This window comes from Telmatherina bonti (assembly GCF_933228915.1).
Source record: "Telmatherina bonti genome assembly, chromosome: 18".
NCBI classification, from domain to species: Eukaryota; Metazoa; Chordata; class Actinopteri; order Atheriniformes; family Telmatherinidae; genus Telmatherina; species Telmatherina bonti.
This window is the reverse complement of record NC_136616.1, coordinates 34782727-34800866: the sequence shown is the minus strand read 5'-3', so window position 1 is coordinate 34800866 and position 18140 is coordinate 34782727. Positions and strand designations below refer to the sequence as shown.

Here is an 18140-nt window from a genome sequence, read left to right as displayed (position 1 = left end):
AAGACTGCTCGGACAGGCTCCAGCCTCCCTGCGACTCTTTGTCGGATTAAGCGATTCGTTGCTTGACTAAACAGCGTGACAGCGAACCAAACCAAATGAAGGTGGAAAGTTTTTCAAAATTCTTCGTCCCAGTCGAGACTCTTCTGGGCTATCCTGCTGTGAACATGCCCTTAAGGCCCATTAACTGTCCCTTTACATACGTAAATAAATATGTCTGCATCAAACTGCCCTCACACTCTGGTTTTGTTCACGCTGCAAGACCGGATGCTCAAATCTGATGTTTTGCAGAAATCTCATTTTTGTGTGGTTGTTCACATTCATTATTTGAGTCTGACCTTAATCACATTTCAGTGGGAACTGTTTGGCTCCCTGAAGTAACTCTGCATGTGCAGAGGAAGACATGACTCCATACATGGCACATTGTGTTTACATAAGTAAACATGGATGCAACACGTCTTAGCGTGTCACCATAAATGTTGGTCTTGTTGGACAGTTAGATGAAAAGGAGCAGCAACAATGTGTTAGAAAAGAAAGCTAAAGTGATGTAAATCAAAGCTTAACTTCAAAATGTACATGTCTGTGTGTGTGTTGTATTACATTTATAATTAGTCTTCAGACAGCGCTCGGCTTTCTCATCGAAGTCATCACTGAACCAGTTTTCATAGTGGAACTTTGAGCCATCAGACCACATCCACAAACCAAGCTGTAGGTACACAAACACAAAAAAACAGCACTTAAATGTGGTTTTACTGGCTGCAGGGAAACAAGAAAATGCATTTTATAAGTATATATATTCTCTCTTAATCAAATTCTGGTGTAGGACATAAATGCACCGCATTATATTCTTATTGTTTGTTTAACAGCTGTAATATGAACGGCAAATCACCAAAAGGTAAACTGATAAGACGATCAAAATACGGCATTAAATGATACAATCATAAATATGTGAAACATCGTCGTACATGCATGGCGTCATTGCCTCCAATCCATGTCTCTGGGAAGTTGCCGGTGTTTTCTCGGATCAGCGACTGGACAAAGTGATTTTCCTCATAGCTGTGGACTGACGCCAGGTTGGCCTCATCGAACTGACAGTAAACCTGGAAAGAGCAAGATTTCCTGGATTTTATGGATTGCTTTATGCATGAACAGCCAAATGATCAATTTGTAGCATCCATCAGAACTTACCTCTGCTTCAACCCACGTCTTCGGGGTGTCGATGAAGATGAAACACCTGTCTTCGAAGTAGGACCAGCCCTGCGGACAGTGCATGTCTTTTTCTGCAAAACACAACGAAACTTGTTGGTTTTAGATTTTATTTTGGTTTGACATTTTTCTCTACAAATTCCGAGACAGAAGCACATTTTTTTTATTGTCTTTAGGACAGAAATGGTTAATAATAGTTTGTAATATTGTGAAAACAGTCAAACAGTAATAGTAGAACAAACACTTTTAGAAACCCAAGCAGAGATACTCAGGAAGGTTTCTTTTCACATAGTTAAGAGAAATTATGACTGAAAGAAAAGCTTCACCGTATGGTACAAATGGCAGGTAATAAGAAAGGATTAAACAACAAGGAGCCGTGCATTACACGATTATAATGCACGGCGTTGCGTCTAGAACCCCACGACGCGTCTAATGCACGGATCAGAGTTGTTTAATCCGCTTCTGGTCCCACACAGTAAACCTTCTACAACAAATTTTTATTTCTCTTTTACAAATCTTGCTAAATATGCTAAAGTATAAGAACTATTTTATATTTTTCTCTCATTCACCTTTCTAAAGCAGCTGATCTGAATCAGTTGATTAATGTGTTGCTATGGTAACGGTGTGATATTACATTGATTTAACTCTCCAAACTACGTGTGTGTGTGTGTTTTTCCGAAAATAATGCAGCCAGCGGGAATTAGAATTCTCACGGACCATCGTTGGTTTGATGTCAAAAAGCCAGATAGTTACACAACAGTGTCTAGTGTATTGCTATTGGTACCACTGGCTGAGAGATGTTAGGGATGTAGTTTCACAGTGTATCATTCACAGTTTTTTTACAATGTTGTGGTGGGGCCCCTGGAATCCTCTGTGCACTTTTAATCCGGCCCTGTCTACACTCGATGTTCTTTCTCATCTTTGGCCATTTTACAAGATCTCAATCCAGCAAATATTCAGAGGAAATGCCTCACCACAGTTGATGGGCTTGACCCCAGGCCTCGTCCTCGTGTTGGGTATCTCCTCTCCGGTGATGACGTCTACGCACCAGCAGTACCCGGTGGACCCGGAGCACTGCTGCGGGAGGAAGTTCCCGTAAGCGTCGCATTGTGGACAGAACACCCCGAGGAGGTTTGGGCAGTGTTGACTCTTGTACTCGCACAAGCCTCCGACGTGCCTGGGGAGGGTGGAGTTAATGGGACTGGCTCCACTCGGGGCCAGGACGGTGCAGAGCATCAGGCATACGCCGACCAGCTTCATGATGACCATGATCACAAAGAAATGCTAAAATGTTCAAATAAATGACAAGAAAAAGTAATTCATTTAATGAAAACTTTATCACAAATTATTTGTTCTTTTCTAGAAATAAACTGAATTTCACTCAAATTATATTTAATATACCATAAAATGTAAAATATGCAGACTATATCCTGGATATGAAGCTAAAACTGAATAATTCTACAAGAAAACAAACAACTAGCAATGATTTTGGAAGACCGTCTAAAATAAATTCACTTTCTTACGGAACAGCAGAAGTCTTGGAGCCTCGTCTGGACGTTTGTCGCTGCTTCTCTGCCTTTTATCCTGCAGACTCTTTATTTAAATCCCCCAAAATACTCTGCAGCTTTAAGCTCAAATATCACGCTAACAATGATTCTTATTCAGATCATATCATCTCGTTTATTTTCTGCATGTTCACCCATGGAGTCTCCAGAATTTCCTCTTGGACCGGCCGGTTTTAGGTTTCGTTTCACTGCATTGTGTCTCCACATCCTGAAGCATCTCCTTTCAGGTTTAGAGTTGCTCTTATCTGATATAAAGCTGATTTTACAAACTTGTTTTGTGCGAATTTGGGTTAGAGACACTTATGTAACGTCGTATTACCTTCCACATAGAGCAGAAGCAGAAAATCTCATGATACTTGACCTAAAATTTAGCAAATATTCTGTTTTCCAAAGCTGTTTTTTACTTTAGGAAAATTATGAGCAACTGCACCAAATGTAGACATGATAAACTAGTTAGGTGGCGCCCCCTGGTGTACAGGTATATAACGCACATAATGCAACAATATGGAACATATATTGTGTAGGAGAATCTTTTTATTGTGCTGTTTAGGAAAGTCAAACATGGAGGAACATGTATCTTCTGGATCCTTTATGCTGAAAAGAGCCGTTGTCCTCAGATTGCACTCGGTTTAATCTGCAGCTCGATCGCAGCATCATTATGTTTCAGCTTCAGGGACAAAAGTTCAGACTGCTGAGGATCAGGTGGAGACGATGAGTCTGTCAGACAGCTGCCACAGATGTGGTGAGAGATGAGTTTCAGCTGATACCAACTGACAGTAAACGCCAATGAAGCTTTGTAGAACACACAACCATGATGATATAAGCTCTGTAAAATCAGAAATATCTATAAATCTTTTTTATCTTTTACGCTTTGTGGGTAACAAAAATATAAACAAAGCAGGCTAGCTGCTAGCTGCTAGCCTGATTTTTCTGATTTTTTTGCTTCACAATTTTAAAATAAATTTTTTTGTTAAAATATTTTTTTTTCCCAAATAATTAAATATAATCCATTAAGAAAATTTTATTGATCGTTTTACTGGTCTTCATGGGTATTATAGCAGCAGAATGACGATCTGGCTCATTGTGTTGTTTTTTTCTAATCAAAATTAAGAAAAATGATGAGCAAAAAAAAGGTTTTCTACATTTTTTTTTGTTTTTAATCTACAAAACACTGCAATATCAAAGAATTGTGAGAATCACAATTTAGATCAAATCAGCACCCAAAAAATCGGAATCGAATCAGGACAAAAACGTATCGTAACAGCCCTACTTCCCAGAGATGAATTTTATTTTCCAGACTTCCTGCCAACTCTAAATGACGGCTAAACGTGTTGCTGCCGTCAGACCAGCTAACTGGACGCCTCCCAGCTGTGTTAGCGGCACTTTGGTTGCTGTTAAGCAGCAAACGAACCAAAACAATCTGAAGTTTCCATCGGCGTAAAGGCGACTGCGATGAAGTCGGTTGGACTAATTTCACCGTGTAAATGCCAGACAAATGTTTTCAGTGTTAAGAAAGTTAGACTTTTTTTTTCTTTATACTGTTAATGAAAATTGGAGACACAATGGAGACATCAATAAGTTTAACATTGCATTAACATTATCTGTATCTGCTGTTTGTTTTAGACACTTTTGTCACAAAGAAAAACGTTGAGGGAACTTTCCACAGCTGGAGGTCCGACACCCATCCTGCCATGAAAAACAACAAACTCTTTATTTCTGCTCCTGTGAAACTTATCAGGTCGTTATAAATGTGGCGGGAAGCGGAATCTGGCAGCAATCTCCATTAGTTGGTAGTTTCTGAGGTTCATAAACCAGGATTATTCATGCATTTCTTCAGCATTTTTATTAAAAAAACAAAAACAAAACATTGTCTGACCAGAAGTGTGAAGTTTTCTCGCCTTTGTTGAGAAATAATTAATAGCAAAGTCAATCGATAACAGCAGTGAGCTTTACGCCTCCCAACAAAACAAAGAAACATCACTGAGGATATATAAACACACAGGAAAAGGTGGAAGGAAAGTGCAGCAAGTCGCCTGTCCATGTCTAAATGCTGCCATGTGATTGGCTGAGCAGTTGGGTGTGATCATACATGTAATATATTGTGTTTTATGTTATTAGATCAATAATGTCACTGTAAAAACAAAGAGGCCATGTTTGGGATGCAAGTTTGCCTGTATGTCTGAATGCTGAGCTGTGAGTTTACAGGAAGTCATTCGGTCACGGTCCCGTGCACACAGGGAGGGGTTACAGCATGTTCTGTAACATACACCACACGCATCGTCATACAACATCCAGCTGCATCCCTTCAACTTGATTCTGCCAAATGTTGGACAGACAGAAGAAACAGATTATTTTTGTTATATTGGAAACTTTTCAAATGTTCAAAATCCTGATTTTAGTTGTGAAATTATAAATAAATAAAAAAATTTTACTGAAAATAGTGTTTCTAAATGCAGGGTCCTTCCCACACAGGTTTCGTCTCCAGAGTTCATTTTCATGCCCACTACCTCTTTTACTCTGCTCTACATGTCACACGATTCTCACTTCCTCTCTGTGGAGTCATAAAATCTTCATCTCATCCTGCTCTATCTCACTGTTTCCCTCTTTTTACTTATCAAGCTTCTTCATCAGGACTTCAGAAAAGTTAAGGTAAGGGGACTTGGATTGATACGGTTGTACAGAAAAACATTGATGGTGAAAACTCTGGTCGTGTTTACTGGAGATGATTTTTATCCTCTAACAGAGAAATAGAAAAAAAAGCAAAAAGCAAAAGTAAGTAAAAAGTTAGAAAACAAGAAGTGCAGTTTAGATTCAGAGTTTGAGGGACTGTCACAAGGCTGGACAGCGAGCACTCCGACAAGCAAGGCTGGATTTTATGGAGTTTTATTCTCTTAATGTACATTTAAATCCATTTCGGGGTTAACAGCATTTATGTGTTGGGAGCTCTATGAAATTCATAAATGATAATATTAAACAAATAATTAGTCTTTTCTGTCTTGTGGAAACCCCATTCTATGTATTTCAGTCCGTTATTGGTCTTTTCTGATGGAGTTCTCCTCTTCAAGGCTCGAGTTTGTGGTTTTCCTGAGTCAAACTTTTAAAGGGTTTTGTTTTGCAGAACATCATTTTAAACTTATAACTATTTAAAATGATCATTATTTCTTCTAAAAATGTCTGGAAAGGATTAATAAAAGATAAAGCCATAAGTAGACGATGATTTTCTGCATTACAGTTGTGTCGTAACCATAGACTGTATATAAAGAGATGGACGGAGCCTCCGTGACGTCACCCGTAGGTTTCTGAAGAGCTGAGTTGAAGCTCGGTGGGCGGTTCCTACCATCACCATCTTGGCAGCGTCATGCGCGTCATCTCACCCGGAAAATACAAATATGGGCAAAGAGGTGGAGCTGAGAGGGCTGCCATGAGCGTCATGGCGGATGATTGACATCGAGCGAACTCCGAGCTTCCTGTAGCTAAGAGCTAACCCAGAGATAACGGGAGCTAACCAGCTAACGGAGGTAAGCAGGCTAAAGCTAAGTCACGTTGTTAACCGGCTAAATACCACAGTCGTTCTACGCTCTTCTTACTTGAAGAAGGAGATTAAGTACCTGTCAATCAAAAGAACACGCCCCTAAATTTGCCGAACTTCGAGATTAAATTACTTTAAAACGGGCAAGTTAGAAAATAATTCCCTCCCCCCACAGTTGTCATGAAGGCAAACCTGACCTAAATGGATTTTTGAACCAGACTGTAAACATGTTTATTGAAGTGAAGTTGGCCTTTTTAACATGGGAGTCTATGGAGATTTGCTCTGTCTTGGAGCCCCTAGTGGATGAAGGTGGAACTGCAGTTTTATGCACTTCCGCATAGGCTTCACTGTTAACCACCGGAGGTTGCCGCTTGGTCGTAACTCCCAGCATCCCCAGACAAGATAATACCACTACCACATGGAAACTGTTTTTCATTCCTGCTACGTGGTGTTTTACGAACACCTCACCATGAAATCATACTTATTGATGATAATGCGATAAACGTAATGCAGAGGTGCCCAAGTCCGGTCCTGGAGATTTACCATCCTGCTGTTTTTAGGTGCAACCCTGCTCCAACACACCTGAATCAGATAAGTTGCTCGTTAGCAGGCCTTTGCAGAGCAGAATGACATGCAGAAGAGGAATTCAGCTATTTGACTCAGCTGTGCTGGACAGGGGTTGCATCTAAAGGTTGCAGGATGGTAGATCTCCAGGACTGGACTTGGGCACCCCTGATGTAATGGATGCAAAACATCTTATAGAAATGAAAGAACGATGGACTACAGGCAGTTTGGGGCCAAGCGGCAACCTCCAGCGGTTAAAAGTGAAGCCTAGACAGAAGTGCTAAAAACTGAAGTTCCCTCTTTATCCACTGGGGGCTGCAAAACAGAGCGAATAGAGCGAATAGAGCAAATAGACTCCCATGTTAAAAAGACCAACTTCACAGCAGGAATAAACATGTTTACAGCAGAAATAAACATGTTTACAGCCTATATATTACAAAAACTCAATTTTAGGTTAAATAGGACAGTTTATCTTGAAATCCAGCATAATTAGGGGTGTGTCCTTTTGATTGACAGGTACCTGATATCCCGCTGCATGCAGGAAGAACTGAGAACAACTGTGGTTCTCAGATGGTTAACAGCATTACTTAGCTTTAGCTCACTTACCTCTGTTAGCTGGTTAGCTCCAGGTTAGCTCGATTAGCTCTTAGCTGGTCAGATAAAGGGAAGTCTGGGCTTCCCTGGTTCGGCTGCTGCCCCCGTGACCCGACTCCGGATAAGCGCCAGAAGATGGATGGATGGAGCTCTTAGCTACAGGCAGGTTTGAGTTTTATAATGTCAAGCATCCAATGATGCTCACAGCCCCCGCACTCTGAGCTTCCCCTCTATGCCCATTTTTGTATTTTCTGGGAGAGACAACCCTGTCAAAGGTAGGAACCGCCCAATGAGCTTCATTTCAGCTCTTCTAAACCTACTGGTGATATCACGAAGGCTCCGCCTATCTTTAATATATAATACGTGTTGTGGATGAAGACATCTTCAAATGGGGAATCTTGAGATTCTCTGGATGTATGAGATCTTCGTTCAGAAAAAAAGGTCACTATCATCTTATCAGGGACAAAATTCTTGGGAGACAACTCGAGTGCACGATAATCAACTTGGTCCAGGATAGCAACAATGCTGACAGCGATGAGTAAATGCAAGCGTAGCTTCCAAAACTCAGTCACGTGACCATCAAGTGGCCAAGAAGGATACTACCATGAAGTATTTTCTGGTCCAGAAAATACTTGCCGTAATCCAGGGGTGTCCTCAAGTGCCGTTGCTCTGCATGCTTTCAATGTATCCCTGCTCCAACACATCTGACTCACATTAAATAAGCTTTAAAGTCAGGTATGTTGAAGCAGGAAAACAGAGGACCGAAGCTGGACGCTCCGGCCGTAAACCCCAACAAATGGCAACTGGAACACAATCCAAGTCAGGCTGGCCACAAGAAAAATAAAGATACTTGCAGGAAGATAAGGTAGAAACGGCACACAAGGGACAAGAAGCATAAAATTGAGGGTAAAATGCAGCAGTGCAGAAGCTAAAACATGACTGAGGAGTAAAAATTCAACAACTTGTTTCACTAAACAACACACCCATTCATGTCCTGGTACCTCTGCTAGTTTATGCTCCTTTTACCTGCATTCAAAGAGGAACAATCTGCATGTTAAACAAGCAAATTTACCTGCAAACTGGACATTTTTGTGCCTTTTAAAAGATTCTGGAGATAATTTAGTGCAGTTTGTTCTTATTATATATGATTATATAGCCAATAAGTTCATCATATTAGCATTTAAATGAAAACTAAATGAAGCTCTGTAGTGGAACTGCTTCAGTCTGCAGCGAGGTAATAAATCTGAAAGAGCAGATTGTGGTTTGTCGCAGCGGTGGCAGGAATCTGTGCCGACCTTTCTGGGAACTGGAGGCCAGAGGGTCTTCAAGATGAATCTTCAAGGCTGCTGTTTGGTTGATTGGCAAGCAAACAAAATTAGCCAAATTCTGGTAAAAAGTTGAAGGCAGGAAGGTTTATGAAGGTATTTTAGGCAGGACGGTTAGAGGAAGTTCAGGAAAGTGTTTGCTATAAAACGTTGCGAGTTGGAGATAATAACACGCAGTAAAAATGACCAAACTTCCTCTTTTCATTCCGTTCTACTTCCTCCTGGTGTCATTTTCACTTCCTCGTCTGCAGCCTTAATGTATCTGCTCCACTACAGGAACCTCCAGCAGTATGACACCTTCAGCCTCTACCGTCCTCTTCCTCCTCACCTTCCTCCCTCTGGGCTGGGGTCAGAGGTCAAACGCAGACGACGGCAGGTCATCGTGCGGTCACTGCGACCTGCTGCTCTCCTGTAACTGCTCCCATGCTGGATTCACCCGCGTTCCCATGGTAACAAGCCAAGCTCTGCGCCTCGATCTCTCCTTCAACAGCATCACCGTGGTAACTGATGGCGACCTGACGGGACACGCACAGCTGAGGGCTCTGGATCTCCATGGTAACGTTCCTAATTTTATGTCGTTTTTCGGGAAAAAGTTTGGTTTATGTTCACATCAGGGCTACAAACAGGAAGTCGATCATGAGAAAAATAACATTTCAGATAAAAGATGGAGTGGTAACAACTTACGCTGCGTTCACATCAGACATCATGATTCCAATTCTAGTCCCTGTGTTCGGAAAGTCCGCTTCGTTTGGGAAATTCTGAACCAGCCAATGAAATCAGATCCTCATCAAAGTAGCGGACTCTGTTGGCCAGGGTGTGCAGGTGCCCAAGGTCATGTGACTAGGATCTGCAGGTGTTTGAGGTCATGTGACTAGGGTCTGCAGGTGTTTGAGGTCATGTGACTAGGGTCTGCAGGTGCTTGAGGTCATGTGACTAGGGTCTGCAGGTGTTTGAGGTCATGTGACCTGGGTATCCAGGTGTTTGAGGTCATGTGACCTGGGTATCCAGGTGTTTGAGGTCATGTGACCTGGGTATCCAGGTGTTTGAGGTCATGTGACCTGGGTCTGCAGGTGTTTGAGGTCATGTAACCTGGGTATCCAGGTGTTTGAGGTCATGTGACCTGGGTATCCAGGTTTTTGAGGTCATGTGACCTGGGTCTGCAGGTGTTTGAGGTCATGTAACCTGGGTATCCAGGTGTTTGAGGTCATGTGACCTGGGTATCCAGGTGTTTGAGGTCATGTGACCTGGGTATCCAGGTGTTTGAGGTCATGCGACCAGGGTATCCAGGTGTTTGAGGTCATGTAACCTGGGTCTGCAGGTGTTTGAGGTCATGTGACCTGGGTCTGCAGGTGTTTGAGGTCATGCGACCAGGGTATCCAGGTGTTTGAGGTCATGTAACCTGGGTCTGCAGGTGTTTGAGGTCATGTGACCAGGGTATCCAGGTGTTTGAGGTCATGTGACCTGGGTCTGCAGGTGTTTGAGGTCATGTAACCTGGGTATCCAGGTGTTTGAGGTCATGTGACCTGGGTATCCAGGTGTTTGAGGTCATGTGACCTGGGTATCCAGGTGTTTGAGGTCATGTAACCTGGGTATCCAGGTGTTTGAGGTCATGTGACCTGGGTATCCAGGTGTTTGAGGTCATGTGACCTGGGTATCCAGGTGTTTGAGGTCATGCGACCAGGGTATCCAGGTGTTTGAGGTCATGTAACCTGGGTCTGCAGGTGTTTGAGGTCATGTGACCTGGGTCTGCAGGTGTTTGAGGTCATGTGACTAGGGTCTGTATGTGCTTGAGGTCATGTGACCTGGGTCTTTTGGTTGTGTAGGAAACGTGATCAAAGACTAAAGGTGAAATTCTTTGCAACAACTTCCCTCTGAGCCTGACGTTAATGGACTCTGATTTTCTAAAACCTGCACCTAAAGTCCTTTGCAGCAAAAATGAAACAAACCAGAAGCAGCGTTTAATGTAGCTTCTACTTTCCTCCAGGTAACAGACTATCTACCATCCACCCATCAGCGTTTGACTCTCTGTGGAGTCTGGAGGAGCTGGATCTTTCTGAAAACCAGCTGACTGCTCTCAACCATCTGTGGTTCAGGAAGCTGGTAGCTCTGCAGAAGCTCAACCTGCTCAACAACCCGTACAGGTGAGGAGTGTGAAGCACGAAGATTCACAATACACCTGGTGTTCAGATGTTTCTCAGTGCATCTGCTTCTTTTTCTCTTCCCTGGTTTCGTCCAGACACTTGGGTTCTCCTCCGGTGTTCCAGAAGCTGGTCAGTCTGAGGAACCTGGTGTTGGGAGGTCCGGCTCTGGAGGAGCTGAGGAGACAAGACCTATGTGGAGTCACCCAGCTGGAGGAGCTCACGGTGGAGGCCAACAACCTGGCCAGGTGTGACCTGTGTTCAGTGTTTATTCACTTCTTTATAGTTTGACTTTGTTGCAATATTTTAAAGTGGTTTGTGGCAAATTTTCCCAGTTTTCTGAAGATCTTTTAGCTTTTCTTTGCCTAAAGAATGAAGTAGCGTCATGTTGATTCATTACACACAACTTAAACTATTTTAACCTTTAAAAACCCAAGCCAGTCAGCATGCAGAGCTGACGTTTCTATACAGACATGATGTTTTCAGGCTAAAATGATGTAAAATGAATGTATGAATAGATAAAGCAGCATAAAGAGCAACCAGAAGAAGAAAACAGAAGTGTGTAGAAATAACACACAGATTAGCAGTGACCAAGCCATTTAGTGTTTCCACACTTCTTCCTGCTACTATCTACCTGCTATCCTCACTGCAGCACCTCCACCTCAGCTGCATCCCAAACGTCTTCGTGGCTTTATTCCAGCCACAGAGGATCATTATTTACCTGCTTTTCTCATCAATTGTTGATCTTTGGCTGCTCCTGATTGGACGTTACCGTCAGTTTAAGCTCTCTGATTGGTGGAAAGTTTGGCAGGAAGTGTCTTATTAAACGTTTCCAGGTCAAAATACAGTCTTTTTTGCAACATAGAGGTGATAGAGATGTTTTCTTAATTTGAAATTGTGATAAAAAAAAAAAAAATAGTGCTATTATGGATCATTGTGGATTTACTATATAGAGTCTGAATTAAAACATTTTTTGGCAGGATTGTAAACCTCCTGGATGGAATATAAATGTCTAGGAAAACTTTGATTTAAGGTTTAAATTTTATCTTTATGTTTTTTTTACTGGAATCTTGTCATGAAGACATAATTTCTTTTGTTTTGTCTTTAAAAACAAACAAAGTTTAGACAATTTAACAAACAGAAAACAGGATCTTGGCAGCAACAAGGTGATTCCCAAATATATTAGCAGGAAACTCTCTCAGCATGTTGGCAGGAACTGGAAACATGGAGGACAATAGAAGAAGAGTCAGGACTAAAAAAAAACTATCTACAGCTAATTAACATGATCTGAAAAGGATGTCCTGAAGAAGTAAGAACAAAGACTTGGACCAGGACCTGAGAGTGCATCCAGACCTTCAGTTGATCCATTTACTGTTGGTTGAAACCTTGTCAAAAATGGTCTCCATGGAAACATGGCAGTCAACAAGCCAATTAAGGCTGACGTATGTCACATGACACAAGAAGTGGACTGAAAATCAGTGGCACCAGGTCTGATCAAACATGGTTCCTCCCCAGAATCTGCATCCCAGTGGGTCTGATGGAAAGACAGATCCTCCCCAGGACTCAGACCTCATCCAGGGAGAGAACGGAAACAAAGGCAGAAGCAACCAAACAGCTTTGGAAAGTTCTTCAATCATCCCGGAGAACTGTTCCTGGAAAGTCCTTCGCATATCCTTGAGAACTGTTCCAGAAGACTACTGAAGAAAATGACAATAAAACTTGTTCAAGTCGGCTCGGACTGTAATGAAGAGTAAAGTTTCTCAGTATTTACCCGTGTTATAAGAAAAATCAGGGTTGGATGATGCCTTTTGCACAAGACTTTATATCCTGAATGATCTGTTAATATAAAATATAGAAACTAAACATCTTCCTGCTGCCATTTCTCTCTCCCCTGCAGATACGACTCTGGGACGTTTGCTGACATTTGGCCACTCGGTCGGGTCACTTTAAGTCTTCACGGACCTTTCATTCAGAATGTCACCCTGGCCTCAGCCGTGCTCGGTGACGTGTCGTACCCTGAAACCCCCCTCACTCTGAAAGACCTCCATCTGATAGGGAACGAGTCTGTTCAGCCCTTCAGAGAGTCAGCCAGAAAGAGAATCAGGTCTGAACATCATCTAATGAAATGAAGCTTTCTGATTGTAAATACTTACTTCTTTTCTGTAAAACTCCGCAGAGACCTGTCCTTACGTAACCTATCTACATCTGATGAGTCCATTGTCAACTTCCTGGTGGTGCTGGACGGAGTGCCGCTCTCCAGTCTTTACTTGGAAGACATCACTCTGACAGGCGAGGGCAGGTGAGACAGCACCTGTATCTTCTGTCAGCAGGAGTTATTATGAAAACCGTCTTTACTCCTTGAATCATGAAAAACCAGGTTGTTCAGGGAAAGATGAAAGGTTTTTACGATGACTTCTTGATACAACCTGCAACCTTAGGAACTACTTTCCTCTCGTCATTAATAGTTGGGTTTCCATCACAGTTTTTCACAAAATAGGAGCGATCTTTCTAAAATATGGACAAAGTGCAGGTGTTATAATATGGGATTTGCAGGTGTTTCCACTGAATGGTGTTTAGCGCAAAAGCTGAATCCTGCAGGATGATATTTTACGAGATTTGCGACAATCTGCTCATGGTTGACAAGAGTGAATCACATGTGAAGACCTTGAAAACCACATGTAAATCACATGTGAACAATGTGATCTACATGTGGGTTTTCTGTAAGGGTTGGATGCCACTGGGCAGCAACAGCTCCAGAAATGTACATAATCAATGTTATCAAATAAATGTAGAACGTGAAGGTTTAGGGCCGGAAAGTTACGAAATGCATTTTTAAACTGTGACATGTCCTAAACTTAACCGAGTACATTTTGTTAGTGTGTGATAGCTAACCAAGTCGTTGTGATGTGTAAACAGGAAGCGGTGTGTGAAGAATGATTAAATGAAAACCATGAAGCAAAGACGGTTGAAATTCATCATTAAAACAAACAGAACGCTGCTATCCAGAGTTTTTGTTTAGGCTATCGTGAAGATATTCTGATATTCAGATCAGATCAACTGCTGTGTGAACTGACAGCTGCCTGAACAATGTTTTAGTTTCTCTTCTCTTGTTGGTGGTAGGTGGGAAAAAGCCAGCTGGACTGACCACAAAGGCTTAGATGAGATATTTATTCGGAACGTTGTGGTGCTGGACGTCTTCAAGTTCACCTCATTTCTAGAGCTGAAGTTTCTACTGAATTACCCGAGGAAGGTGTCTGTCATTAACACCATGGTAAGTTCTTCTCAAGAAAAAACAGAAAGGTTTTAACCCAGAACCTGAAGGTCAACACATTTATATGTGATCTGTAAGTGACATCTGAACAACTTTCACTTCACAGCCCAGATAGTAGGACATGTTTGGGCCTAATTCACGCAACTTCTGGCACTTATGGGTGACATAAGTCACTGGTCAATGTTATGTGGGCCTGATGTGGTCCAGATGTCCTTTGCCAGGCAGGACATGGCTTATGGCAAGTGTCTTGTGGGACCAGATGTTAGTTGTCAGCTTGGACGTAGATTATAACCAGTGTTGTATGGGCCAGAAGTGGTCCACATTTAAAGAACCAGCCTGGAAATGGATTCTAGCAAGTTCATTGTGGGCAACGAGGTGGTCATGTGGCATAGTTTCAGCAGCCACACCAGTCAACTCCATGTCTGAAACCAAAACCAAATATGGTCTAAACAAAACAGCAGATGTGGGCCACTTTAGACCAAACGCTTCTTGCCATCTGAGAAATTAGCCTCACCTCAGCACCCGATCCCTCAAGTTTTGTTTAAAGCCCTTCAGCAGATCTAAAGAAGCTTTAACCTTAAGAACGTGTTTCATTTTCAAAGGAAAATGTGATATATCCTGAAAGTTATTAGTACAATAATGTGAATTCCTCTAGAAACCTGATTAAGCCACGTTGTTCCAACACTGCAAGACAGCTAACTTTATAAGCAATAATCTCAACATAGCACATGAAAATGGTGGAGAAACTGCTAAAATCCTTGACAGAGGCACTCAGAGAAAACACAAAAATGCCACAAAATTGCAACCGAACATCATATTTCTGCTTGAAAACACTGCTCACATATGCTCTTTTGACTCGGTGGTTGTTTACATAAAGACAAGGGTTATTTTTAGGAATGAGTGTGCCCATTGGTCAATGGTATTTCTAAAGTGTATATGGCAACTATCCCTCAGGACCCCTGACTGATTGGTTAGGAGAGACGCCCATTATAAAACTGACCAATTATTACCAAGACCACTTCAACGCCTCCCTCTAAGACATATTGTTCTCAGTATTGTTTTGTAGTGCTAAAGTCTTTAATCTACATTTGCAGCTTAGCTCCTACTTTGCCCTTGCTCCAACTCTCCTCAAAGATTAATTCAATGTGGGCAAACCAATAATTACTTTCACATATTAAAAAAATCTGCATTACTTGAGCAAATTATATCATAGAATTTAACAAAAGGCTTTGGTTTGGTTTTGGGTAGTAAATCTGAGTTTTTGGTGAAGAACTCTAGCTACAACTCATAAAACTTGTTAATGCCAACTCTGATTGGACAGATGCCACTAGATGAAACCTTTCTATTAGTTTATAGACTTTGTTTGAATTCTTTCCGTCTACTTAAATGTCCAGTTGCATGTAAATGTCGCATCCAGTCTCAGTTGAGCTTTCAAATGACGTTGATCATAGAAATAAACATTTCATATCCTGCAAGGCGGAGGCTTGAAATGCATTTGACTTTTTTATACACCTGGGTTAAAACTGCTTGATTGTAATTTTAAACATTTTTGTGTTATTCTTAAATTCCCTGAATCGCAACAACACAAGTAAACTAGAATGACTAAATAAACAATAAACATGTGTCAAACAGATATTTTTAAGTTCAAATTATAGAAAAGGGTCAAACACAACAAGTTATCAGAAATGGTACAATGATAAGTTGCTTCAGATAAGTGTGACTTTATTCTTCAGGTGTTTGTGACGCCCTGCCCAACCTCCCAGCTCTTGGTGAACCTGCAGTACCTGGATCTGACCGACAACCTGCTGACTGACCTGACTGTGGCGGAGTCGCTCTGCGAAAAAAACAAAACACTGAAGGAACTTCGCGTTTTAAACATCAGCGGGAACGCTCTGAAGGTGTCAACATGACATCTAAACTGACAAAGGAAATCTCCAGAGTTTGCGTTCAGATTTCTAAAGCTTTTTTACCTCTGTCCAGTCTTTATCCAAGATAAGCCACCTGGTATCAAAGCTCACCAAACTGACCCACCTGGATATCAGCAGAAACGGCTATTCCTCCATGCCCTCCAGCTGCCCATGGCCCGCCACCCTGCGATACCTCAACATCTCCAGGGCCAAGCTTAACATCATCACACCCTGTTTACCGAAATCCCTGGAGGTAGAGAGATAAGACCACCTAGAAATCATCCTAACCGCATCTCATCACACACATACTCCACATTAACATCATACTTCATAATGTGCAGGTGCTGGATCTCAGCAACAATGATCTGAAATGCTTCACTCTGCCCCTGCCTGCACTGAAAGAGCTCCATCTCTCTGGGAACAAGCTTCTCAGGTTGCCTGAAGGGCATCTCTTCCCCATTCTGCAAACGCTCGCTATGCAGGTGATAAACAATCACTTTTTTTTTTTTTCTTTTCTCTGGGGTCCCAACATGACACACGCTATTTTTCCACAGTCAAACAGGGTGAACATGTTCAACCAGTCAGACCTCCAGTCATACGGACGACTTGAGAACCTCCAAGCGGGTCAGAACAAGTTCTTCTGCTCCTGTGATTTCGTCACCTTCTTCCAGTCTCAACTAAAAGGAGGTGGAGACCTGAAGTTATCGGACGGAGAGGACAGCTACACCTGCGATTCCCCTTTCAGCCTGCAGGGGGAGCCTGTAGGCCAAGTCCACCTTCAGCTCATCATGTGCCACCGGGTTTTGTTCGTGTCAGTGAGCTGTGGTTGTTCGCTGTTCGTGGGGGTTGTGCTCAGCGTCCTGCTGTGGCAGTTCCACGTCTTCTGGTATCTAAAGATGACTTGGGCGTGGCTCAAGGCCAAGCGCAGCTCCCAACACCGTCAGCGACGCAGAGAAGACGAGGGTTGTGAGTCGCTGCTGTCCTTTGATGCCTTTGTTTCCTACAGTGAAAGAGATGCTGGCTGGGTGGAAAACTTCTTGGTACCTGAGCTGGAGGAGCCACGGTGAGTGTTTTAGCCCGACGCATTTTATCGAAAGTGGCTCAATGCTTCTTGAAAAACTCAGAAATTCATTAGAAAGAAAATGTCAGAAGTCTCTGGAAGTTGGGAATAATGCTCAAAAACAAGTTTGCATATGCAGGATTTTCAGGTGAATAACATGTTTGACACATGATTGTTAATTCTGCAACAGCGAAGCCGACTCTGGGAGTCCATCATCGCCCCAGCCGTTGACGCTCTGTCTCCACAAGCGGGACTTCCTTCCTGGTCAGTGGATCGTGGACAACATCATGAGCGCCATCGAACGCAGCCGCCGGACCGTCTTTGTGCTGTCTGAGAACTTTGTCCAGTCCGACTGGTGCCGCTACGAGCTGGACTTCTCGCACTTCTGGCTCTTCGACGCCGGAGGTGACGCGGCCATCTTGATCCTTCTGGAGCCGTTGTCGAAGGACGACGTCCCAAAACGTTTCTGCAAACTGCGAAAACTCATGAGCTCCACCACCTACCTGGAGTGGCCTCAAGAGGAGGAGAGGAGGGAGGAGTTCTGGAGGAGTCTACGCAATGCTCTGAGATGAGAAGTGAAAGCAAATGGAAAGGAAGGACGAGAAGAAAAGAGCTTTTCATTCTTTATTTTTGTCGTCTTTTGTCATCTTTTTGTATTTGATAAGCTTTTGCATTAAATTGTTTATCTGAAGGTTGGTGTCTGACACACTTTTATAACTACCATTAACCATCAAGGCTCCTGTGGGACCAAACTTTATTTTTAAACTTCTCAAAATCTCCTTCAGTTTAAAAGCTTATTGTTTAAAATTGAGTCAGAATTTTCTTTTATTATTCTGTTTAAAATTACATGATTCCTTTTTGTGTTTTTGTAAAGAATTGGAGATAATGGTGGACATTCCATAATGCTGACACTATTTATTCTCTGGACCGATTTAGACCCATTTAGTCCCATTATAACCAATTTGGATTCTGTCATTTCCATTG

At 42.3% G+C, this 18140-nt stretch overlaps 1 protein-coding gene across 1 annotated transcript; it reads left to right on the top strand.

The window, feature by feature from the left end:
* Positions 1-9070: 9070 nt before the first annotated feature.
* Positions 9071-17728, top strand: tlr2 (toll-like receptor 2; the record flags this gene model as incomplete). The annotated part of the gene is made up of 11 exons (XM_079257869.1): positions 9071-9335; positions 10765-10921; positions 11017-11166; positions 12816-13022; positions 13095-13217; positions 14039-14189; positions 15923-16087; positions 16170-16349; positions 16438-16578; positions 16651-17159; positions 17347-17728. The coding sequence occupies 11 exons, from the start codon at positions 9071-9073 to the stop codon at positions 17726-17728; spliced, it is 2430 nt and encodes an 809-aa protein (XP_079113995.1).
* Between the last annotated feature and the right edge of the window lie 412 nt (positions 17729-18140).